Consider the following 24,894-nt stretch of genomic DNA (forward strand, 5'->3'; position numbering starts at 1 on the left):
ACTTTAAGGGGGCAATCCTATGGGCAAGATCCACCAGGATGAGCTGCATAGGATACAGAAGTCAAGCTCAAGGCCCCAACCCTGGCTTAGCTGAAGATACATCAGAGTAAATTGCTCAGTCTGGATGAGTTGAGGCTTGTGTAAGTCACCCCAAAAGGGGCGTGGTGGGGGTGGGACCAGAGAAAGGGGCTTAAGGCAGGATCCTAAACCCATTTGGCTCAGCCACGTGATCTGGCAATACAGTGTAAAAGCACTATTTTGAAAGTCCCCCTCTTTCAGGATTAAGCAGAGCAGCAGCCCCACTGCTAAACAGGGTTTGGATTTGGTGTGACTTTATGACAGCTTGATTTACACCAATTTGCACCAGCTTCTTGCATAGGATTGCTCTGCAAAAGTAACTCTAGGACTTTGGATGGGGGGTGAATCAAATTAGCCACCAATTTTGTTTTCTGCTCTCTTCAAAATAGTTTCCTTTCAAAGCAGAGATTGAAAATGCTAATACACCTAGTTTTGTCTGCACAACTCTGGGGAATTTTAAAAACACGGTTTTCTTCTTTTCCTTTAAGCAAACATGGAATTTTCTCAACATGGAAAATTTTAAAGAAATTAAACAACTGGATTACCTTTGCTTTTTAGGTACTGAGTGTTCAATCTCAAGTTGTTTTCCATGCAGCTCCACTTTGCCTAAAAACACAAGTGTCTTTTTTAAAAAAACATGTACATAAGGAAACCTGGACACCATTCTCACATACAGCTCAACTTTTGCTCCCATTCCTCATATTTTAATTCAGTTTTATTGGGGAATTCAGATTGCCTTCACCAGAAATCCCACTGCCTTGGGAGGTGCGTTTTCCTCTAGATAAAACAAAAAACTGGATTTCAAATTGAGGGGACTAAACAATGGAAGAAACCAATAATGGAGGTTTCCCCATGACCCTACTTTTTGCACATTCAATTCATTCCTCCTTCACACGCTGGAAGATCTGTTTAATCACAGGAAAGGCAAATTTAAGATTTGCAAGGCCTCTTCCGTTGATTTATTCCACCTCGACTTGTTCGGCTGTATCTTTTTTAAAAAAAATTAATAAGAAAATCCATGAAAACTGTATTCAGCTGGGAAGAAGGAACGTGAATCTAAAAGGATGGGGAAACTAAATTCTGATGTGTTCCTTTCGAGTAAGGGGGCAAAAGAGGTTTTTCCCCAGGAAAAGGCAACATCAGCTTTGCTTGCTAGTTCCTCTCTGCCTCTTCTCAATCTCTTAGCAGCATGGCGACCTTCGCGCTAATACACACATCACATGCCCCAGGAAAACCCAGTTTAAAATCAAAATGGCCAAAGTCCAACAACTCCCGTCTTCCCTCCCCACCTCCCACTTCCAGAGGAGCCCCTCTCCCATCCCACAAAGCACCTCACACTCTTTTAAAGGGCAAAAATAGAGCATTTGATCCCATGGCAAAACCCAAATGGCCTTGCAAGACGAACCACCGAGGCCGGGGGGCGGGGGTTGATCATGGAACCTCGAATGAAGGGAAAGGGGCTTAATATTTTGATTTGATCCCCCCCCCTTTCATCTCCAGAGAGAGCGGGAGCTGATTTGTGGGGGGGGGGGGTCGTCCAAAGACTTCCCGGGAGCAAAAGAGAAAACTGTCATTCTCGCCCTTTTTGTGTGCGCGTTTTCACGTTGCGAGGGGGGTTGCCAAATTTTACCCTTAAGGAAGATCCACTATGTTAGAAGAGGAAACATTCTGGGTGGGAGGGAGGAGGAATTCAAACAAATAAAAGAATTCTGCGAGCCCTCTAGAAATCCACTGGAAGCTAACACTAACAATCCTAGGCCCTACAAGTTGTGTATTACGCAAGACACACAAGAGACATGGTTCTCGACTCGGGGTCAGATAGACAGGGCGAAGGGGGGGTGCAAAGCTGTGTGTGTGTGTCCCCAACTACCCCAAGTTGCGGGTGGGAGAGTAGTGGGGGAGAAATACGAAACGAAAGTGAACTTTCATTGATGACACCCCAGAGGTAGAAAAGAAACAAGGCGGAAGACGCACGAGTATCGGAGAAGTGTGGCTGAACGCATCTTTGCAAAACCACATTGTGTGGATCTTGGAAAGGGAAAAGAGGATCGCCAAAACTGGGAGCACTAGGTAGTTACTGCTGCCGCTGTTGTTTTAAAAAAAAGAAATGTGTTTGGATCTATAAATTTAAAAAAAAATCTCAAACCCCCCCCCAAAAAAAACAAAAAAACTAAATCCACTACGGCTTCAGAAGGAGAGAGCGGGGGATGGGGTGGAGAAGAGACAAGAGAGATCCATTGGCTTACCAGAAAAAGTTTCGATGGCTTTCATGGCCCATTGCTCATCTGGGCAGTCGACAAAGGCGTAGCCAGATTTCACCAAGAACTGGCCACTGAAGGAGATCTTGTGGTCGTTGAAGACTTTCTCCAGATCCGCCGGAGTCACGTTCTCGTTGAGGTTCCCAATATACAGCTTGTTCATGGCTGATGCGTTTTGCACAAAATGTGGGGTAGGTCCAAAAAGGGAGGGAGTCACGGGAGGTGGGAGGGAAAATATATTATCTCACACACCGGGGTGGGGAAAGGAGGGCGATGGTAGGTGGGTGGGTGTGAAACTTTCAACAGATTCTTTTTAAAAAAAAAATCCTACCTCTTTTTTTTTTTTGAAAAAAAAGTTTCTTATTCAATCTTGTAGGCCCAGCAAGTAGGAAAAGCCTGTTATTTTGGGTGTGGGGAGGAAAGGTGGGGGTGATCTAAGAGGAAAGAGGGGGGGAAATGTTCCCTGTTTTACGGAATCAATGGGGCTGGTGGGGCTGGATGCAACTTGCTATGGCGGACTTGGGAAAATGGCTCTTTTTTTTTTTCCTTTTCCAGCGGCCCCCCAACTCCTTTTGAGTCGCAGCTCATGTGTCACACTCGCACACACTCACACACACACACACCACATAGGACGTCTCTGAGGCTGAAGGCAGCCTTTGGCGCCGCCCCTAAATAAAATCGACCTGGAAAAATGAGTGAAAATGTTTGCAAGAGGAAGCCACGTGGTGGAGCCCCCAAAAGGGACCACCCCTCCGAGGGGAGGGGCGCGCACGCACCGACAGACGCGCTCATGTGCAGAGGCGCGGCAGCTTTCCATTGCTCGCTCTCTTTTTTTTTTTTTAACCCACCCCCCAACGGCAAATACTATTTTATTTACATTTTGCCCATCTTTCCTTCCCTCCCCTTTAAAAACAACAACCCGATTTCTCCATTTCCTAGTAGAATCCAAATCTGTGTCGTAGGACCACCTCTCTCGCCTCCTCCCCACCCCACCGCTTTTGCTGGAGGGCTGCGACGAGACCCAACCCCCATCGCGACCCCCCTCCCCCCTCTTCCCCCAGCCGGTTCTCCCACCCCTCCCCCTCATGAGCCATGAGCTTCTTCTTAAAGAGTTTGAATGAGATTTTCTGGGTGTAAACTTAATTCAAAGGGCGCTCTGGCTCGCCCCGAGGAAAGGGCGGAGGAAGGAAGGAGAGCAAGCAGGCGCGCAAACTAAGCGCGCGCGGTGCATCCGGAGCTTCGCTCTGCCCATCCGCACGATTTGGGGATCGCCTTAGGAAGGGGGGGGGCGGATTCTGAAGGGGGGGAAAGGCGAAGATGACCAGATGCGATCGTGGGGGTGGTGAGCATGGACGAGAGCCATATTGGAATTTGGTTTGTGTGAAGAGTTGTGGAGGCATTATTAGTGCAATAATAATTGTAGAACTACTGTTGAATCCCCAACACACACACACACAGATATATATACAGTATAGTATATATATATATATGTGCAGATGATAGATTGATAAGATATAAAATGGAAACATCCTGTGGGTGGCTGTGATACCGCAGCACACGATCTTCATTTTCATTTGTGCATCCCGCGGGCCAGAAAGAAAGGTTCACACGTTTGCGCACTTTAATATGTCACGTTAACGTTTCTTAAGAAAATGTGGTGGGTGCGTTGGAAACGCACGAATCTGAAATGGGCACTTCTCCTCTTGCCATCCAGCTGGTGCTTCTCCGCAAGCATAAAAGCGATTTAATAACCACAATAATAACCATGTATCAACCCTGTTAGAACTTTCTGAAATAATAATGATGATGAGGATGATGATGATGTGTACTGACCAGGCAGCCGCTCGCTCCAAATAGATGGAATGCAAACGCGATGCTAGCCGCTCTCCTTTGCCTTGCAACTTTTCGATGAGTAGTTTTCCTCCTAAACATTTGTAGGTTTCCTGTTTTGTTTTGTTTTTTGTTTGGTTCGTCAATAAATACCTCACATATGAGCAAAAGGGCAAGAGGAGTTTAGGATCTAGGAAAGGGCGAGGGCGGCTGTTGGACACGGTGCCTGCAATATTGCGCGAGCAGGCATTTGGTTCCATGAATGGACATCGGTGGGAAGCCATCGAAATTAAATATATATTTCTCCACCAACCAAAAGGGCGCCGATTGGACGGCTGCTTCCGCTTAACCCTTGTCTCGCACGAGGCAACATGTGCGCCCCGTCTCCCCCGATTCCTCTTCCTTCTTCTTTTTAAAGTCATCCTTCCATGTGCGTTCTTTTTGGGGTGGGGGAAGATCTGGATCAATTTATTGAAATAAAAGAGGGGGGTAAAGTTTGGTTTTATTGCCCCTCAGTCCGATGCTCTGGTTTAAAACCCTGGAGATCTGAGGGGAACCCCCCCCCTTATTTCTTAACGGCCCGATCCTACGGCACGCTTACTCGGAAGTAAGTCCCCCCTGTGCGAAACGGGGCATGGATAGCTAGTGGTGCGCCTTTGGCGAGGCGCGCGAAGTCGCCAAAATCGTATTTCTGCCAGGGATCAGCAGCCGAAGGATGGTTTCCTGAGCAGGGAGTGGGGGACAAAGGGGAAGATGGTGGCTCGCAGCCCTTTCCCACCCGCCTCCCCCTCACTTTTAATGCCTCCTTTCCAGAGGAGGAGGGGGGTGAAATTAAAGGGGGGGGTGTGTGTGCGTAATAGCCAAGTTGGCTGTGAAGAGGCGCCAATTGTCCCTCTGCAACGCTGGTCCCTGCCATTATCCAGGAGGGATGGGGGGGGGCGGAAGGTGGTTGTGGTGGGGGGAGGAATCTTTAAAGCATGCCAGTCACAACCCACCAATCCAAGGGAGCTCTGGGGGGCGGAGGAGGGGGTGGGAGGGAAATGGCAAGGTGGGGGATGGGGCGGGAGAGGTGGCCTCGCCGGAATGCGCTGGCCCTTTAAATGGCTGCTGGGGGAGTGTCCGCGTGTGCATGGCCAAAAAAAAAAGGAAGAAAGAGAAAAGAAAAGCCGGCTGGAGCAGAACTATTTCGTTCGGAAGCTTGCAATGCACAGAGTTGTGAATTGAAGGATTTGAGTTATCAGCATCATCAGGTTTCTGATTCCTCTCCTCCCCCCCCTCCCGTTTTTCTTTTCTTAAGAACAAACATTACTTTAAAATGCACACACACACACATCACAAACGTGAAGTGAGTGGGAAAGATCGATTCTCCTGATCGAACGAGAAATGTGAGGCACGCCACCACTGCTAAAATTAAATTCTGCTCTAGAAAAATAGGTACTTAGCCATTTAAGTGGGGGAAATGGTAGTCGCTGGACTTTGATCTTTTTAAAACATTCCGGAGATACATTATTAGCAAGACCCACGTTGTGTGTAAATAGAAGCATAATCCCCTAAATGCCACGTGTTTTCCTTGCACGGAGATCTTTCGTAGCCATTTATTTGTTTTTGAGCCTTTAAGAAAGTCAGAGTGACCTACCAGATCAGGTTTCGATTGCAGCCCAGGTCATGTGCTTAAAATGAAAACCTTCCTTTGATTAGTTTTAAAAAGAACAAACAAACAAAATCGTTCCAAGGCTTGGAGATAAAGATATATTAAGAAAAACTTTTTCTCTTGGGGGTTATTGTTCAATGGATAGATGCACTTTTTCTGTCCTTAACTAGTATAGATATTTATGAATGAGTATCCAATACAATTTTGCAACTTTCCTAAAAGCATTTATTTCTACAATTGTTTTACTTCAGAAATGTCTATGAACATGCAAATATTAAAGATTGTTTGGAGAAATCTTGAAAGCTAGCAACTTTCTCAACCCAGTTAAAAATATAAAATAGAATGAAGTTTATATATTCTCCCGGCTCTAGTAGACAGACCCTTTAAAATGCACATTACAGCATGAAAATACGGAGATCCTATCTTTGAATAAACTACCAAAACCAGCCTTACCCTCCTGATTAAAATCTCAAATATTTTTCTATCATTCATTGTTCCCTCCCTTTAAAGAACAGTTGCTTGTAATCAAGAGAAATTTTATCTACATGCCTGTTGGTCCTTTCAACTGCATAATCTAAGCTATCTTTAATTGCTTTTGTCAAACAAAAGTTACTAATCTGTATTTAAAAAATACACACCAGATTTTAAATGTACAGACAAAAAAAGTACACACTAGAGGAATACATATCCTAATTTAAAATAAAAGTCATTTATACATGCTCATTTAAGATTCTTCATTGTTTTGGTTTGTTTTAATGTGTGTGCACCATGCATTTATTCTGAAGTCATTGCATATATTCTGAAGTCAGAGTATACAGCCTTAAAAGAATCTTAACATCTTGACCCAAATGTGTAAAACTGTTTCTTAAAAATTAAAATATTAAAATCCATATATAGATGCCAATTGCAAAAGCTTATGCTTCAATAAATTTGCTGGCCTTTTAAGATGCCTAAATACTTATTTTTCCAACCAAAGAGGAAAGACTTCAGTTTGTGGGGGGGGGGGTGAAATCAATGTCTCTTCCAAATACATGATATTTAGGGAATGCTCAGAGAAGAGGCAGCTAAAGCATTTTCGAGGAGAGTCAATCTGTAGTCAGTGCAAAAAAGTAGCACAGAAAAACTGGTGGAGGCTTAAAATTTGATCACTGCATATTTTAGTGAATTAATATCCCTCCTCCCCTTTCCTTTAATCCCCCCCCCCCACTTCCTTAAAGAGCAATGTTGCCACTAACTGAACCAGAACTCCAGTTTTGGATACTACAACCAATAAACAGATTTCACTCTTGTCCTCAGTTTAATTCAGGGTTTCCTCTATTCCTTTCATAGTTATTTTAACTTGGTTACATTACTGAAAGTCCCTCTAGACAGCTGAAAGAGAATAGTCCATTTAAATGAGAATGTCTTCAAGTGGAAAACCCTGGGTGATTTTTCTACTGAAGTTATTATTTTTAACCATTTTCCATTAGGATGTTTTCTTTCCTGGTTTCTTTTTATATCTATTCGTAATACCATCTATCCATGTTGTCCCCATTGGTTTTCAGGTGTCAACAACTTGTTTCCATATTTCATAAACATGGCATGGCTGTTATTATCAAAACTGTTTTCTCACCACCTTCACAATAAGCCATTAGGAGTTTGTCATAACAAATCAGCAATGGGAAAAAGGTGCAAATTTATTACAAATCAGATATTCCTGCTTATATTTTAGCTACCTTTAACTGATTTTCCAAAGAGCTCTTAAATTCTAGCACATTGCTTTCACCTTTACTGTTTTGAAATTGACCCACTGGAAGGTATAAATTCATCAACATTTATAAAAGGTAACTTTCTAATTACAAAACATTTGCTGTGAGTTTGAGGAAAACATGTACACTGCATTAAAATACCCATTATATAAAACATAGTATTTTTTGCTCTAATGAGGCATTTAAGCTCTAACATACCTTAATGTTAATTTGATTACAAACTGAATTTCAATAATTCAGATATAAAACAAGAAAAGGAAGTGTTTTTATTAGGAAATGCTTCACAAAGACATTTTGTTTTACATTCTGCATGGAACATAAGGGGTTAATGCTTGGAATTTGCAGAATTACATCACTTGATTCTAGACATTTGTGAGACACACTGATCCCAAACATGTTTGTTTCATTTCAACTGGACTTCCAGGTACCCATTCTTAGGGCAGCAGTCTGCTTAGTTCAAATCTCCCTCTTTATGGAATTGGTAACTTTGTTTAATAGGTCGCCCCCCCCCCGCTTCCCCCCCTCCATAAGTTAACAAAATTTAAGTCAACATTTTGCTAGAACATAGGAATTGCCAAACCAAAAACGTGATCTAAAATTAGAACTGCACATATTTTGTAATTAAATCAAGCTATTCAAATGTTTCAAAATAAAAAAGCAAGTAACTAGCAGAGCTTTTAACACCTTGAATAAATATAGTTACAGGTAGGTAGCCGTATTGGTCTGCCTTGGTCAAAACAAAATTTAAAAATTCCTTCCAGTACCACCTTAGAGACCAACTAAGTTTGTTATTGGTATGAGCTTTCGTGTGCATGCACACTTCTTCAGATACACTGAAAACCACTGGTTTTCAGTGTATCTGACGAAGGACTTTTTTTATTTCGTTTTGAATAAATATGTCACTATAATAGGAAATCTCCCTCCTCCGATGCAATGAACATCACCTTCTGATCTTCATGTTTTGCCACTAATTACAGGTTTTTGATTATATTGTGTTTAATAGGCTTGATTGCTGGTCAACTTAAGTGATTTTTTTTTCAAAGAACTAGTTTGACTGCTCTAAATATCTGAAGAAAGTTTTTCTGTATGGGGCACATTCATTGAAATGAGGGCATTAAATCTCAAAGAAAATGTGGGCAGCATTCTTATCATTATAAAGCTTTCAAAAACAAGTTTCAGAGATCCCCTACTAGACCGTTGGATAGGTCAGGACCCCAGATGCATGTTGTGCTGTGACTTTTGGTGGGTCAAAGCAATGGCACTGTCGCAATTTTCTTTTTATTGCTTAGCTTTAAAATACAGACACACTGGTGGGCTGGAAAGGAGCTTCCGTTTCCTTCTAAGAGTTCTTCCCTCTAATAGTAGCCAAGGAAATTTCAACCAGTACAGCTTTTCCCCTTCCTGATTGGTAATACTGAACCTGAGATTTTTTCTTCTACAACACGGCTGAAATTGAAGAAGTCCTTTGTAGCTGGTCATTTTAGAGGAGGAAATTGTCGTATGCAAACACATAATTGAAACTGGGTACCACACAGGTTGAGATTCCTAGTGAGTCATAGGTTTGATAAGGTTAAAGGCTTCATACACATCATATATGTAAAGCACATTTAAAGTGCATTCTGCCCCCCAACAGAATCCTGGGAACTGTAGTTTGTTAAGGGTGCTTGGAACTGGAGCTCTGCAAGGGGCAAAGTACAACTCCCATGATTCTTTTGGGGGTGCTTTTTTAAAAAAAAAGTTTTTAAATTCAAAATTAAGCAAGACATATCCAAAAACATATCATCCTTGTTCCCCCCCCCCAATTTTTCCTCCCTCCCCCCACCCTCCCACACAAAACCCACCCACCCCCCGACTTCCCTCAGTTCCAGTCTTTGGTTTCTCTGAGGCTGCTGTTTTCTGCATGTTACAAAGTTGTATAGATCCTCAAACTATTTAGCTGATTATTATCAATAAAAAGCTTGTGAATGTTTATTCAAAACCTGCCAAGGAGTCCAGTTCACTTTGTTGCGTCTTCAGATACTTTGTAAAGGGTTCCCATTCATCTCAAAAGTCACAGTTAGCCTTGTCCCGTAGCTTATATGTCAGTTTTGCCAGTTCTGCATAGTCCATCAATTTTTCTTGTCGTGATTCTTTAGTTGGGGTTTCTTCAATCTTCCATCCTTGTGCTACCAGAACTCTCGCGGCCATTGTCGCATACATGAAAATGTTTTTCAGCTTTTTTGGCAGGTCTTTCCCTACAATCCCCAACAAAAATGCCTCAGGTTTTTTAACAAATGTTTTGGGGTGCTTTAAATGTATGGTGTGTATGTTTAGGCTACACTTCAAAATGTATGCAAAATTCCAACACGTTCACCTGGCGTGGGATAAGAAGGGATCAAGATACCAAGCTTGTAGTCCTCATGACTGATGCTACTAGAGAGAATCGGATTCTGCGACTTTTACTCATTAACCCAGCCTGTAAACCCATGTTCACACATTCACCAAGGCAAAGAAATTCCCCTATGCCAGCGTCCTGCTTTTAATCCACTCCCCTCTACCAACCCTGTCAGCATCGGCTGATCTAAGCAGCGCAACAGTCCCTGGTGTGTCTTCCATCTTAGAGAGCCTGCCTATGTTATTAGCATCTTAACGCCTGCCATGATTTAGCTACCCCACCCCAAACCCGGCAATAAAACGTACCACAACCTTGTTTAATTTGTGGAAGTCCCAGAGTTGACAACGGTACGGTTTTGTGGTTGCGCGTGTTCAGTAGCCTAACTGTAAACACGTGCGGCAGAATTCCTACAAGCATTTTTAGGGATTTCCTCACGAGCAAAGGAAAATGTAGGAAAATGCAAGCAGGAAGGTGGGAATCTCAGGTACCATATATCCTAACATCATTACGCTTAGGAGTTCTGATATGCCTCTGAAATGCAAGGCAACATCACCCCTAACCTCCTCTCTTAATGTTTTATAAGTGTGGTATGTTTCCCATTATATGTATTGTATGGTGAGTTTATACCCCTGTTTTACAAGCAGTCTGCTTTCGTTTGTGAGACGGGAGGTGAGGGCCCAGCGTCTTATCCAGAGTGGTCCACTATCCAACCCCGGTGGCTGTTTTTCTCCCACCCGGTGCTACTTGAAATGTCTGTGAGGAGAAAAACAACACAGAACAGGGAGAGAGAAGAGAATGGAAAAGAAAAAGTCCCGCGAGCACATCTGTGCTTTCGTCTGCCCCCATCTTTCTTTTGCCCATCTCCTACACCGAAACATCAGCCGGCTGCCACCTGACGGCAAGCTGCTGTGGCAATAGAGCTTCCCCTCATGGGTGGGGCGACTCAAAAACTCCCTGTTGAGGCATGGGGAACTTGGGACCACACTAGACCTGAGGTAAATCGTGTGACTCTAAGGTAAACGGCAGGCTGAGGGGAAGCCACCCTGTGAGGAGAAGGGTTTCACTCTTTCCCTCCCTGCCACAGCCTGGACAAAAATACCTCCACCCCACTGCTTGCTTTTCTAGGGAAGCCTCCATTGGTACCAATGGGAGCTTTCCTGGAAATGCGGACAGCAGCTGCAGAGAGATTTATTTTGAGGCTGTGTGCAAGGAGGGAAAGAGTTAAACCTGCCTCCCCACGGGGTAGATGGGTAGCTTCCCCTCCACTGCTATTTATGCAAGAGAAGCATTTCTTCCAGTGCCCAAACATTTATCACCTGCACAAGCTGAGCAGAGCGCAAAGGCAACATCCATCCGTTGTATGTCCCATCAGCACCCGGTATTCAGAGGTACAGTGGTACCTTGGGTTAAGTACTTAATTCGTTCCGGAGGTCCGTTCTTAACCTGAAACTGTTCTTAACCTGAAGTACCACTTTAGCTAATGGGGCCTCCCGCTGCTGCCACGCCGCCGGAGCACAATTTCTGTTCTCATCCTGAAGCAAAGTTCTTAACCCTAGGTACTATTTCTGGGTTAACGGAGTCTGTAACCTGAAGCGTATGTAACCTGAAGCATATGTAACCTGAGGTACCACTGTATACTGCTTCTAAACATGCAGGCTCCATTTAACTATCATCACACCAAGAACCACCGATAGACCTATTTTTCATGAATTTGTCTGATAATGTGTGTTGTTGTTTTTTACCATTTTAGTGATTCGCTATCTCTGCATTCTCCAGTTCGCTATGCATTATGTGAAATAGTATGTCCTTTTCTCTGTTCTTCATTGGGTCCATCTAATATGAGAAAAAGCCTTATTTGCTCTCTTGGTCCCATTTGTAATGATGTTCTCCCCACCAAACCATAAAGTAACTAGACATTTTAGCCTTTCTTTTTTTAAAATACAAAAGGTGTGCCAGCCCCTCGATCATTTCAGTTTCTCCTCTTTCTGCTCTGCTAAACATCATTGCTGAGATAGGTCAACCAGAGAGCTGTGTACAGTAATCTATATGAACATGCATTGTAGATTTATATAAAAGCATTACCAATAGTGGCAGTTTCATTTTCAATCTCTTTCCCTATCATTCCCAACAATTGCCTCTTTTTTTTAACTGAACACTTGAAATGCTGTTTGCACTGAGATATCCACTATCCTAAAACTTTTTTCTTCATATCAAATTCAGTTTCTGGTTATTAATATTAATATTAATATTAATATTAATATTAATATTAATATTAATATTAATATTAATATTGTGTAGCACTTTACACTTCCTTCTAGCTAATCTCATTTGCCATGCTGTTGTCCATTCATTCAGACTAGAAGAATCCTTGGGAGTTTTCCATAGTCTGCTTTGGATTTCAGCATCCTGCATAATTTAGTGTCGTCTGCAGATCTGACTGTCTCACTGCTCCCCTCTGACACCAGATCATTTATGACAAAGACAGAGAACCTGTGACCCTCCATATGTTACTGGACTCCAACTCCCATCAGCCACAATGACCCATCCATGGTTCTGGATAATGGGAGTTATAGTGCAACAACATCTGGAGGGCCACTGGTTCGCTGTTCTAGGAACAGTGTTGGAAATTAGGCAGGCGCCAGGCATTTTGCACTTGACTATAGCCACATTTTTAATAATCTGTGCCATCATTAAGAAAGAGAGGTCAGAATAGGCCAATATATATGTAGACCATCCCTGGATCAAGTGACTTTTCTTCTTTAAGTTCTCAGAGTTCTTAACCTAGCTCATGGTTGTCATCCGAACTAGCCAGATGTTTAACTGAGAATCAATCACAGCAACTAAATATTCCATTTTTGTGATTGTAACCTTGGTTTAAGAAGCCATTTAGCAACAAGCTTGTATATCGTGCATTTCTATCACTGTCCAGATATATGAATATGTTGTCTAGCACCATTCAGAAATACTGATCTCTGGAACACCCCGCTGCTTCCTTCCTTCTGTTGTAAAATAAATAAATGACCATTCCTTACTGTCTGCTTTCAGTACGCTAATCAGTTGCCAATCCTCTTGTCCCAACATTGTTTAATTTCCCTGAGTTATTCCTCAAACATTTCTTTTTTGGAAATCCAGGTCATATGTCAACTGAACTGTCTATGTCTACATCAGGGATGGGGAACCCTGATGCTCAACTCAAACTCCCATCAGCCGCAGCCAGCATCCCAGGATAACAGGAGCTGCACTTAAGCAACTAGAGTTGAACACTGGCAGAAGGGTTGTGGCTCAGTGGTAGAACATCTGCTTTGCATGCAAAAGGTCCCGGGTTCAGTCCCTGGCATCTCCAGGCAGGACTGGGAGAAAACTCTGTCTAAACCCTAGAAAGCCACTGCCAGTCAAATAGCATCTCTCTAGAGTTTCAGACAGGTGTCTTTCCCATCCCTACCTGAAGATGCCAGAGGTGGGACCTGGGATGTTCTGCAGTGCTGTCAATTGACCTGGGATTGGTTAGTTTGACAGATCTGTAATTTCATCATCATCACCACCATCATCATTAATTACATTTGTATACTGCTCTTCATCTGATGATCACAGTGTGATTCACAACATAAAAATACAAAATCCCCATTTTAAAAAAAATCATCTTACATTGTTAATCTTCTGATACTCAGATGAAAGGGCCAATTGTATCTAGGTTGAATATTTCTGTTTAAAATTCCGTCCTTTAAATTTTCTTAAATGTTTGAGAGTTTCATTTTGTGGGGTGAGCAACAACGTCTGGATGCCTGGATTCAAAATGTGGGGCTTGCATACAGAGAGCGTCAGTAGCAGATTATTAAACTCAAAAAATGTTGAACAGCAACAGAACATTAGGAAAACAACAACAACAACAACATTTTTAACAGAATACTAAATACAAGATAAAACATCAGATGTTAAAAACTTCCCTAAACAGGACTGCCTTCAGATGCCTGAATATATGTTGTTAGACCTTTTTATACCATTTACAGTGCTCTCATCTTTCTACCCCTATTGAAAGGAACAGACCACACAGTTTAAAATGCTTTCCTTACAGATTAATAGGTCTGATACATGTGTTGTTCCATGCAGCTTCAAGGAGAAACACAGGCAGAACACTGTTGGGTCGCAAATACAGAATATATTTCCAAACACGTGCTGTAAACTCAGGAGCAAGCTTACACATGCCTTTCTTCGTTACACGATGCACAGAGAGATGGAGAAAGGAAGTAGAAAGTCTTCACTTCCTCCCGTGACCTAGCAGAGTCTATGTAGCAATACAACTCTCACCCTTCATGCACAAAATAACCCTATGCTTGCTAGTTGTATTTGACTGCAATCTCCCACACATTTTTCTGAACTCTCTAGCAATGGCATATGGCTCTAATTAAGCTTGTAGTTTGGCAGTTAGCTCTAAAACATCCTCTTTTATCACAATTTTTCCCCCATACTGCTCTTCAGAACACTCCCACCCACAGAGCATTTTCCCCTTCAACGTTTTCCATTAATTCGAACAATTAATCTAGCCTCTCCGCAATCCTATCCTGCATCGGGTTAATTGACCTGGTTAACTGATCTAAAAGATCAAGACCCCCCCCCCCTACTTTAAAAGTTTGGTTTTATCAGTTGTTTTAGAAAATAACACATAATAACTTTGGAGAAAGAACTGTCGGGCACAGACATTTTGGAGACTTAGCCAGAGCTAAGAACTCTTTAAAAAAGAAAAAAAGTCAAGCTGGAGAGTAAAATATCTCATCATTCGCTCTGCTCAGTGGTGGCTGGTAAATGCTGGAGCTTGTATGGTGGTGAGCAGATAGGAGGCAGGGGTGACTTTTTCTGGTATTCTCCCCATCCTCCTCCCTTGCAAATATAGGTAAAGGTAAAGGGACCCCTGACCATTAGGTCCAGTCATGGCCAACTCTGGGGTTGCGGCTCTCATCTCGCTATATTGTCCGAGGGAGCTGACCTACAGCTTTTGGGTCATGTGGCCAGCATGACTAAGCCGCTTCCGGCAAACCAGAGCAGCACACGGAAACGCCGTTTACCTTCCCGCCGTTTACCTTCCCACACTACAGTGTGGTGTAGTGGTTAAGAGCAGTAGTCTCATAATCTGGGGAACCGGGTTCGCGTCTCCACTCCTCCACATGCAGCTGCTGGGTGACCTTGGGCTAGTCACACTTCTTTGAAGTCTCTCAGCCCCACTCACCTCACAGAGTGTTTGTTGTGGGGAAGGAAGGGAAAGGAGAATGTTAGCCGCTTTGAGACTCCTTAAAGGGAGTGAAAGGCGGGATATCAAACTCTCTCTCCTCCGCCGGAGCGGTACCTATTTATCTACTTGCACTGGTGTGCTTTCGAACTGCTAGGTTGGCAGGAGCAGGGACTGAGCAACGGGAGCTCACCCCATCGTGGGGATTCGAACTGTCGACTTTCTGATCGGCAAGTCCTAGGCTCTGTGTTTTAACCCACAGCGCCACCCGCATCCCTTGCAAATATAGAGTGGGCACTTAAAAGTTATTCTCAAACACAAACATCAAATATTTCAGACCCAGCCACTGAGGAGAAAAGTTGGATACCTAGAATGTCTAGGCAGAGGTGTACCTAGGCTGGCTTCCTTGCACTCTTGGCAAGGAGCTTCATCACAGCCCCTGAAGCTGGGAGAGACCATGGACCAGAAACTCAAAAACCTGCTTTTTGTCTCTTTTCGCACTCCGCCAGTAATTTCCTCCGCTGCCACTGAGGTTGCGTCTCCTCTGCCCTTCCTCCTCTCCTCCACCATCAGTCACTCTGAGACAAGAGTGAATAGGCACAATATTTGCGCCTCCCTGGGTCTGTGCCCTTGGCGGGAGCCAGCCTAACCAACCCCTAGATATGTCCACTTCTAGGTGTCAGCATTAGGCAAAAAAGGGAAAGGACCCCTGGACAGTTAAGTCCAGTCAAAGGCGACTATGGGGGTGCGGCGCTCATCTCGCTTCAGGCCGAGGGAGCCGGTGTTTGTCCACAGACAGCTTTCCAACTCATGTGGCCAGCATGGCTAAACCGCCTCTGGCACAACAGAACACCGTAACGGAAACCAGAGCGCACGGAAACACCGTATACCTCCCCACCACAGTGGTACCTATTTATCTACTAGCACTGGCATGCTTTCGAACTGCTAAGTTGGCAGGAGTTGGGACAGATCAACAGGAGCTCATCACCGTCGCTCGGATTCAAACCGCCACCCTTCCTATTGGCAAGCCCAAGAGGCTCAGTGGTTTAGACCACAGCACCACACTGTGATCCCCCCAGTTCTGCTTACACCAAGAGAAAGAGATGGAAAAGCCACATGGGTGTTTTTGAATGAGAGAAAATGTATGAAGGTGGCAGCTGTAGTCTAGCTTTGGATCTTAGGGTGTGAAAGAAGAATGATAGGGCTTTGCCCTACCTTCCCCTAGTGATCTGCCTCCACAGTCTCCACCTGCAGAAATCCAGGGAGCAGTACTGCTCAGGTGGCCAAAATAGCACCTCCTATGCATAGGAGGAAGGCTTCAGCAGGCTTCCTGGAAACCCCAAGTTTGCAGTAACTCCAGAAATAGCCCAATAAAGACCGATCATGTTCAGCACGCAGCCACAAAATTCTGGCAAAGCAGAAAACTTGGGAGGAACATCGGAGTTCCCTGGGAAGAGGGATTGACCATTGAACCACTCTGCTGGTTGCAGCTCTGTGAGGGAAACAGGGGTCTCCTAACAACTCTCAACTTTCTAAACAAAGGACGCTTCCCAGAATTCTTTGAAGGAAGCCCTGGCTGAATAAAGTGCCATCATAGTGCTTTAAATGTATGATGTGAACATGGCCTTGGTTGAAAGCTTATTCCTATGTTCCTATGATGATCCATCAACATCCCCCCCCCCAACAGAGCCAAGGGACGGGGGGAAATGGAATAATAATAATAATAGTTATAGGAGCATTTAGACGGGTGTATAGCCAAACACTTCACGGTTGCCAGTGTGGCTTCCTTCTTCCCCCAGGCATTATATTAAAAGGGCACGATAAGATGTTTTTAGAGCAGTATTGTGTTTCCCAAAGCAAATCCACATACACACACACACCCCACCTCCCAGCTGATAGGATGAAAGGGCAAACGCTTGCTCACGGCAGCAGGTCTGTAATATGGCTAGATATTTATTTCATGCTATTAACTCCACATCTTGCAGTAGCACTTAATGAAGGAGAAGCAAATGCACAAGCAGTAGCACTTTGCGGAAACGCGATATGATATCTGGCTTGGCCTGAGGTGCAGTGCCTGGAACGCAGGCCATAAAGTCATTGGGCTAAACAGTTCCCATTAACCGACTACCAGCCTTGCTTACTGCACCTAGATTGACTATTTGCACATTGCTAGTGTTTCACATCGTGGCATCATTCCAGCGTCATCTGGGCCTTATGTGCTGGGCATTTGTTTACTCTCCAAACACCTCAGGAAAACATTGTGGTCCTACAGTGGAATAGGTAAAGGTAAAGAACCCCTGGATGGTTAAGTCCAGTCAAAGGTGACTATGAGGTGTGGCGCTCGTCTCGCTTTCAGGCCAAGGGAGCTGGTGTTTGTCCACAGACAGCTTTCTGGGACATGTGGCCGGCATGACTAAACTGCTTCTGGCGCAACATGACACCGTGATGGAAGCCAGAGTGCATGGAAACATCGTTTACCTTCCTGCTGGAGTGGTACCTATTTATCTACTTGCACTGGTGTGCTTTCAAACTAGGTTGGCAGGAGCTGAGACAGAGCAACGGGAGCTCACTCCATCACAGGGATTCAAACCACCGACCTTCCAATTGGCAAGCCCAAGAGGCTCAGTGGTTTAAACCACAGCGCCACCCGCATCCCTTTATTCTGCAGTGGGATACCAATAGTTCAAAGTACAGCTCTGAAGCAGGAGTAGGTAAAATGGCAGGCTGCATGCTGTGTGAAACCTTAGAGTTTAGGCACATGCATTGGTCACAGGTCCATTCTCTCACCGGCTGGAGTTTTAACTTCTAGCATAGGGATGGGGCAGCCAGTGAATGTCCATCCAGATGTTTCTGGATTTCAGCTCCCATCACTCCCATGGCCATTGGTGTCAGAAACGATGAAAGCCAGATGTTGTCATGGCATGTGGTCATGCTAATGATGATAGGAAGCCATTGCCAAAAGGCGCATGCAGAGGAATGGCCACAGCTCAACGGTGGAGCGTGTGTGTTGAACACAAAAGAGCCTAGGTTCAATTTCTAGCATCTTCCTGCCACTATGGAATACTGATGTTTGATATGATTTCAGCATGGTCCACCTTCCTGTTCTGCATTTACAAAAATAAAAATTGAAATACAGTGGTACCTCGGGTTACCTACGCTTCTGGTTACATACGGTTCAGGTTACAGACTCCGCTAACCCAGAAATAGTGCTTCAGGTTAAGAACTTTGCTTCAGGATGAGAACAGAAATCGTGCTCTGGCGGCGCGGCAGCAGCAGGAGGCACCATTAGTTAAAGTGGTGCTTCAGGTTAAGAACAGTTTCAGGTTAAGAACGGACCTCCGGAATGAATTACCATAAGTACTTAACCCGAGGTACCACTGTACACTTTAGTCTCCTGACAACCTAAAAGTGGGGAGAAATGGGGCAATCTTGGGCAGTTCTTCTGAATGATCCAGCTTCCAGTATAGCTTTTTCTGTCATCGTGAAATGTTAGCATTCTGTTGTGTTTCCATCTCTGCTGTTTTCCTAGGAGAAATTGGGGTTCCTCCACAGGGCTTCCTGGCAGCAAACTTATTGACAGTTTAGCTTAATCTGTCCCACTACTCTGAGGCAGAAATGTTCTACATAGCTGTTGTTTCTGTTTGACTAGGTGACCTGTTCTTCTGTTTCGATAAAGTGAAAAATTAAACCATCCACACTGTGTAGTAATTCTTGGGGCTTCATTATCTATGAACCCCCAAATCTGGGATCCCCTCAAAACTGGTGCCAAAGTTTTGCAGTCACTTTGCAGCGAACCCCCCACATTTTGCAGGGCCCCACAAACAGAGTACAGTGGTACCAAGGTTTACGAACTTAATCCATTCCTGAAATGCATTCTTAAACTGAAACCGTTCTTAAACCAAGGCGCGCTTTCCCATATGAGGCCTCCTGCTGCTGTTGCCCTTCCACCTTTCAGATTCCGTTCTTAGACCGAGGTACAGTTCACAAACCGGGACACTACTTCCAGTTTTGCAGAGTTCGTAAACCGAATTGTTCGTAAACAGGACTGTTCTTAAACTGAGGTTCCACTGTCATTGATACAGAAAACCTGGGGGTCAAAAGGTCACCCCAAACCCAACGTTGCCTTCACTCATCCCTTCACTGGGGAGCCCAGGAGCTGGGTGGAAGCTGGAATGGGCAAAGACAAAGATCGCCCTCTGTGTGTCCTGCGCCTGCCCTCTCATGCTGGGCAGTATCACGGGATGCGTCACATGACACATCATGTGGCCGGGGGGCAAGTTAGCACTGATGCCCCATAAGCAACCTTATTCATGTATGTATATAACATTTCCCTAATTTTCACCCCCCACATAATTTGAAAACTAGAAAGCACAGGAAATATTTGATTCACACCAGTGACTTTGACATGTGAGATAATCCAATACTGTACAGCAATTTTAATCAAAATCTGAAATGTAGGGGGGGATTTTTTTGTTGTTTTTTTTAATGTGGTGATCTGTTGTGGAACAACTCGGCTGAAGGGGTTAGCAGTGGTTACCCAGACCTCGTTTGCTGGTTGCGAAGGGGCCCCCATAACAGTTTAAGCTTCAGGGCCCCCCAAATGTAGGTCTGCCACTGGTGGGTTGTCCATCATTTGTTGGCTGAAAAGGTGGCAGCTCTAAAAGTAGCCAACATGAGAGGCAGGTCACAGTCAAGGCAACTTGCATAGACATTGCCTACTTTGGACTGTTAATTAATAGAGGAATGGTCTTGGGGAAATTTGGATGCTTAATGGCTTTAATTATAGAAAATGCACCGGATCTTCATTTTAGCAACACAGCAAAAGTTTAATTGCCATGAATGCAAACATGCTTTAAAAGGGCATTTTCCTGCTCCAAAGGTCAACGAACCCAGAGTAGCTTTTAATCTGGTTTGATTAGGTGCAGGGCATCCTGTTTTGCTTCGCGGAAATGGCTTTGCTTTGTCACACCCTTGGGTATATATAAGGAATCCTCAAGGCTCCTGTTGGATGCCATATGCTCTCTGCTCCTCAAGAACAGCTTTGACAGATCCAAAAGGTAAGTCTCCTTTAAAATTTATTTCAACTGCATAGGAAGTGAACTACACCTTATGAACTACACACTGCATAGGAAGTGAACTACACACCAATTTTCCATCACTTCTCCCAGTTTTATTTGTAACTGGACTGCGTATGTTCTGTTAATCACTGTTTAATCTTACTGTGTAATTTTTTTGTTTGAATTATGTATATGACCACCCTGGGACCTTTGGGTAAAGTGTGGATTATAAATATTTTAAATTAATAAAAATTAATAAAAATAATAAAAATTAAAATAATAATGAAATAACTATAACTGTAACCTGGAGGGGGAGATCTGGAAGCTGAAAAGTAGTAGGCCGGAAGAATGTGTTAACCTTTGTAGGCTGCCATTATTTCGAGGTGGGATTGAATCACAATCCAGATCGCACCACTATAATTGATTGGGAGTTCTTGTGCAACAAACGCACTTCCCCCAAAAGTTCAGATTTTCTGCTGAAAGTAAAGTGATGGGGAAATGCAGTGGAACTTGTGGGATAGCAACATCATCTAACCTCCCCACAAACGCATCAGAATGGTTGCTCTTCAAATAGCCACTTCGTCTAATATCCCTGTAAACAAATCAGAAGGGGTGCTCATCCGCAAGTGGCCTCAAAATTAGTCATACTCAGAGCAGATACACTGAAATCCGTATGTCTGAGTATGACTAACATTTGATACCCCACCCCAAGTCACTAAAGCACAGCCATCAAATAAATCCTTTCAGTGCCACTTCAGAGGAATCCCCCACACCCCGTCCCATCTGACACACCATGTACTGTTTTTAAATCACAGAACTCAAGCTTCAAACATGAAGTCCTTCAAAGTTCTCTTCCTCCTTTTGGTCTCTGTCAGCTTTGTGCTGATGGAAGAAAATGACTCAAGGTAAGTGTATGAACAGGGATACCTGAGGAAGTCAGTCCTTGTGAGTTCTGAACTGACCTGATCTGCGCTTTTTAGGCTAAATGTGTGGATTGAAATTTAACTATCCGTGGTTCTCCCAAGGATGAGGACAAACATGTACAGTGGTACCTCGGGTTAAGAACTTACAATGGTACCTTGGGTTACATGCGCTTCAGGTTACATACGCTTCAGGTTACAGACTCCGCTAACCCAGAAATAGTACCTCGGGTTAAGAACTTTGCTTCAGGATGAGAACAGAAATCGTGCTCTGGCGGCGCGGTGGCAGCAGGAGGCCCCATTAGCTAAAGTGGTGCTTCAGGTTAAGAACAGTTTCAGGTTAAGAACAAACCTCTGGAACAGTGATACCTCTGGTTATCTGAAACAAATTAAGTACATAACCAGAGGTATCACTGTTCCAGAGGTCTGTTCTTAACCTGAAACTGTTCTTAACCTGAAGCACCACTTTAGCCAATGGGGCCTCCCGCTGCCGCCATGCCGCCAGAGCACAATTTCTGTTCTCATCCTGAAACAAAGTTCTTAACCCAAGGTACTATTTCTGGGTTAGCGGAGTCTGTAACCTGAAGCGTCTGTAACCTGAAGCGGATGTAACACGAGGTACCACTGTATCTTTTTTTCCTTTTTTAAAAAGATTTTCTTGTTTAGGTACCACTGTATCTGAACTGAGCGTCTTGCTAAGCTAAAGTGTTTCCTTCTGCTAAAGCAGCTTCCGGTCCACAGACTAAATTAGGCCCACCAATATTCCTAATTTGTCCTAATTTCCAACCAGCCACAGATTAAGCTGCAGTTGCAAAGGCACAATCAGGAACCTTATAGAGCATTATTGGTTGTTCCTTTGCACCTGTGGCTTGCAATTGGTGCCATTTACATTTGATGACAAATGCAAACAACACTACAAGAGTCAAACCCACCCGGGACTTTCTGATCAATGCTCCTGATAGAATCTGAGGTCTCCAAAAGCAGTGCAACTTGCTCCCAATCAGCTGTGCGCCTTGCATTTGGCAGCAAATTTCAACCGTCCACTTTCACACATAGTCCACAGAGAGTTATCCACAATGGGATCTGACCCATGAGCCGAAAGGAATTCCCCATCCTTTAGCTAGAGTGCTGTTTGAAACGAGAGGTGAGGATTTTCCCTGTGTGTTTCTGTTTTGCTCTTAGGGAAAACACAAAGAACTCCAGGTTTCTGCAGAGACGGTATTCAGAGGGGACGTTAGCAAGCGATTACAGTCGAACTTTGGACAGCATGATGAAGAAGAACTTTGTGGAGTGGCTCTTGAACAGGAGAGAGAGCATGATTGAGTAAGTCTATAGCACAGGTGGTTCATCCAGGATTTTGGGGGAAGCACTGGGTCAAACTGGTGTTTGGAAGGCTGAGTAGGAATGGAGGAATGCAGACGAGAAGGGAACACTTCTTTCTGGTCCAGGATCTTGCCTTGTTCCGCTCCATGAGCTAGCATTCTCAAACATGGACCAGTCTTAAAGTACTGTAAGTCCAATGGGGCTGATCAGTTTGGATGTGGTTGAGGAAGCCTGACTTAAATAACCTCCCCCTCACCCTTTATCAGGCTTTTTATTTGCTCTTGAGTTATACCTAGGTAGTCGGGACACCTCTGACCAGCTTTGTTGGCATAAAAGGTAAAAGTAAAGGGACCCCTGACCGTTAGGTCCAGTCGTGACCGACTCTGGGGTTGTGGTGCTCATCTCGCTTTATTGGCCGAGGGAGCTGGCGTACAGCTTCCGGGTCATGTGGCCAGCATGACTAAGCCACTTCTGGCGAACCAGAGCAGCGCACAGAAACACCGTCTACCTTCCCGCTGGAGCGGTACCTATTTATCTACTTGCACTGGCATGCTTTCGAACTGCTAGGTTGGCAGGAACAGGGACAGAGCAAGGGGAGCTCTCCCCGTCGTGGGGATTCAAACCGCCGACCTTCTGATCGGCAAGTCCTTATCTCTGTGGTTTAACCCACAGCGCCACCCGCGTCCAAGGTTTGTTGGCATACCTTGGGATAAAAGAAAAGCAATGTGTTTGTGAGGGGAGAAACAGGGGGCAGATGAAATGGTCTTAACTGAGCTGAAGCATTATAGTACACCTCAGAATCCCAGATTCCCAGGGAGATGACTTTTGTGTGTGTTCCCCCAGTAACAGAATTGACCCATCCAGGAGAGATACTGAACCCACAGCATTAGATACATGGAATCAAGGCATTGAAGCTGGATCTCAGGAGGCAATGGACTTCATCAAATGCATTCTGCAAAATATGGGGAAACAGAGGTGAGCTCAACAACTTGTTTGGTCTGCAAAAGAAGATCCTATTTCAGCATAGAATAAGTATTTCAGCTGCAAAGTAAATCAGATCTCTTTCTCCTCCTCCAGATTATATTGCTACTACTATTTACCAATCCTTCACCCTAAGATCCCAAGGTGGATCATAACATTAAAACAACTTACAAAAATAAGTTATGTTGCCCTAAAAATATACACCTCAGGTATTATTATAGTTCAGTCAATCTAAAATCTGTTGAAAAAGTGATGTTTGCAAACATTTGCTATACATAATAAAATAATGTTCAGTTGTAACTAGGGGTGGCAGAGAAATTTGATTTTGATTGAAGTTGAATGAGAAGCCCTCTAATCTGCACTTATCAGACCAATACAAAAAAGAGAAGCAGCTACCCTTTGAAATGTGTAATTCTCTGAATTTTGCAATGCAACAAACCAATGTATGCAAAAACATATTAGTGTTAACTGTTCATAAAAATGCATATATTGGTAAAAGCAACATGCAAAAATGCATTATATTAGGGGAAATCGCTTGAAAAAATGCATCTATTAGTCAAAACTGCATTCAAAAATATGTTTACTATGAGAAATATGCACTAAAATGTACAACTTATCATGAGGTGGTTTTTTCTAAGTAGAAATGTGGACAACTGAATTTAACACTGGGAAAAAGAAAAAACTGGTAGAAAAATAAAAATTGAGTTTTGTTCATAACTTTTTAAAACTGCACCAGTACTACCTCGCCTTTTAAATATTGTAATAAAGTAATTTTGAGATCAGATGGAAACTGTTAGCCTTTACTTTGATATAATAAAAATAAGATACCTTCCCATTTAAAAAATAAATGTCCAAAAAATGGCCAAAGCCAAAAATGTATTAAAATATTTTTTATATCACCTTTCATTCCAGAATCTCAATGTGGTGTACGAAAAGCCGCTACATTACAATAAAACAGTAAAATAGCAGCATTTACAAAGCCAGGGTAGATATAAAACCAAAGAGCTCAGAAGCAAAACAATCTTAAAATGCCAGCAAAATATGCAAGGAGAACATTCATGCCAACAAATATTTTCTACATAATGCTTAGTTTATGTGGAGTTGTAGGTACCGCTGGTGTTTTCTTAAATATCTTTTGACAGAAATTGTATGATTATAAACAGCTGCTCCGGGAAAATGTCTCGTGGCCATTTTAGAAAATGGCGGCTGCAGACTGATGCCAACCTGCTAATGTCTACCCAACTTTTTCTTATTCCAACACGCCTTCTGCATTATATATAGATGGGAATTGCTGTCAGGCATGAAATTCCTATGGAGGTCTATTACAAGGACTGCATTAAGAAAGCTGTTTCCAATTCCTAGCTACCAGCATCAAATTTTTAGTTGCCTAGGCAACTGGGCACCTGGGATTTTCCTCCAACGCCCCCTCCCCACCAACTATGACTCTTTTGCA

The 24,894-nt window shown here is 43.6% G+C and overlaps 2 protein-coding genes across 4 annotated transcripts in view; one reads left to right on the forward strand and one right to left on the reverse strand.

Annotated features, from left to right (window-relative positions):
• Positions 1-3,008, reverse strand: part of IGF2BP1 (insulin like growth factor 2 mRNA binding protein 1) — a 78,607-nt gene extending 75,599 nt beyond the window's left edge. Inside the window, exons 1-2 of one of the 2 annotated variants that reach the window (XM_079949634.1) lie at positions 2,325-3,008; positions 624-684 (exon numbers count right to left, since the gene is read on the reverse strand). In XM_079949634.1, coding sequence (XP_079805760.1) covers positions 624-684; positions 2,325-2,499 — 236 coding nt within the window. In that variant the 5' untranslated portion in view covers positions 2,500-3,008. The remainder of the gene's footprint in view (positions 1-623; positions 685-2,324) is intronic. The other variant, XM_079949633.1, reaches the window with a different exon arrangement.
• The window catches only part of GIP (gastric inhibitory polypeptide), a gene marked incomplete at its 3' end in the record, with an annotated part of 27,761 nt that continues 2,867 nt past the window's right edge, over positions 1-24,894 (forward strand). Inside the window, exons 1-5 of one of the 2 annotated variants that reach the window (XM_079950097.1) lie at positions 1-106; positions 20,080-20,217; positions 21,033-21,122; positions 22,320-22,460; positions 23,304-23,435. In XM_079950097.1, coding sequence (XP_079806223.1) covers positions 39-106; positions 20,080-20,217; positions 21,033-21,122; positions 22,320-22,460; positions 23,304-23,435 — 569 coding nt within the window. In that variant the 5' untranslated portion in view covers positions 1-38. Of the gene's footprint in view, positions 107-20,079; positions 20,218-21,032; positions 21,123-22,319; positions 22,461-23,303; positions 23,436-24,894 lie in introns of those variants that run through there. The other variant, XM_079950096.1, reaches the window with a different exon arrangement.

This window comes from Podarcis cretensis (genome assembly GCF_951804945.1).
Source record: "Podarcis cretensis genome assembly, chromosome: 13".
Classification (NCBI taxonomy): domain Eukaryota; kingdom Metazoa; phylum Chordata; class Lepidosauria; order Squamata; family Lacertidae; genus Podarcis; species Podarcis cretensis.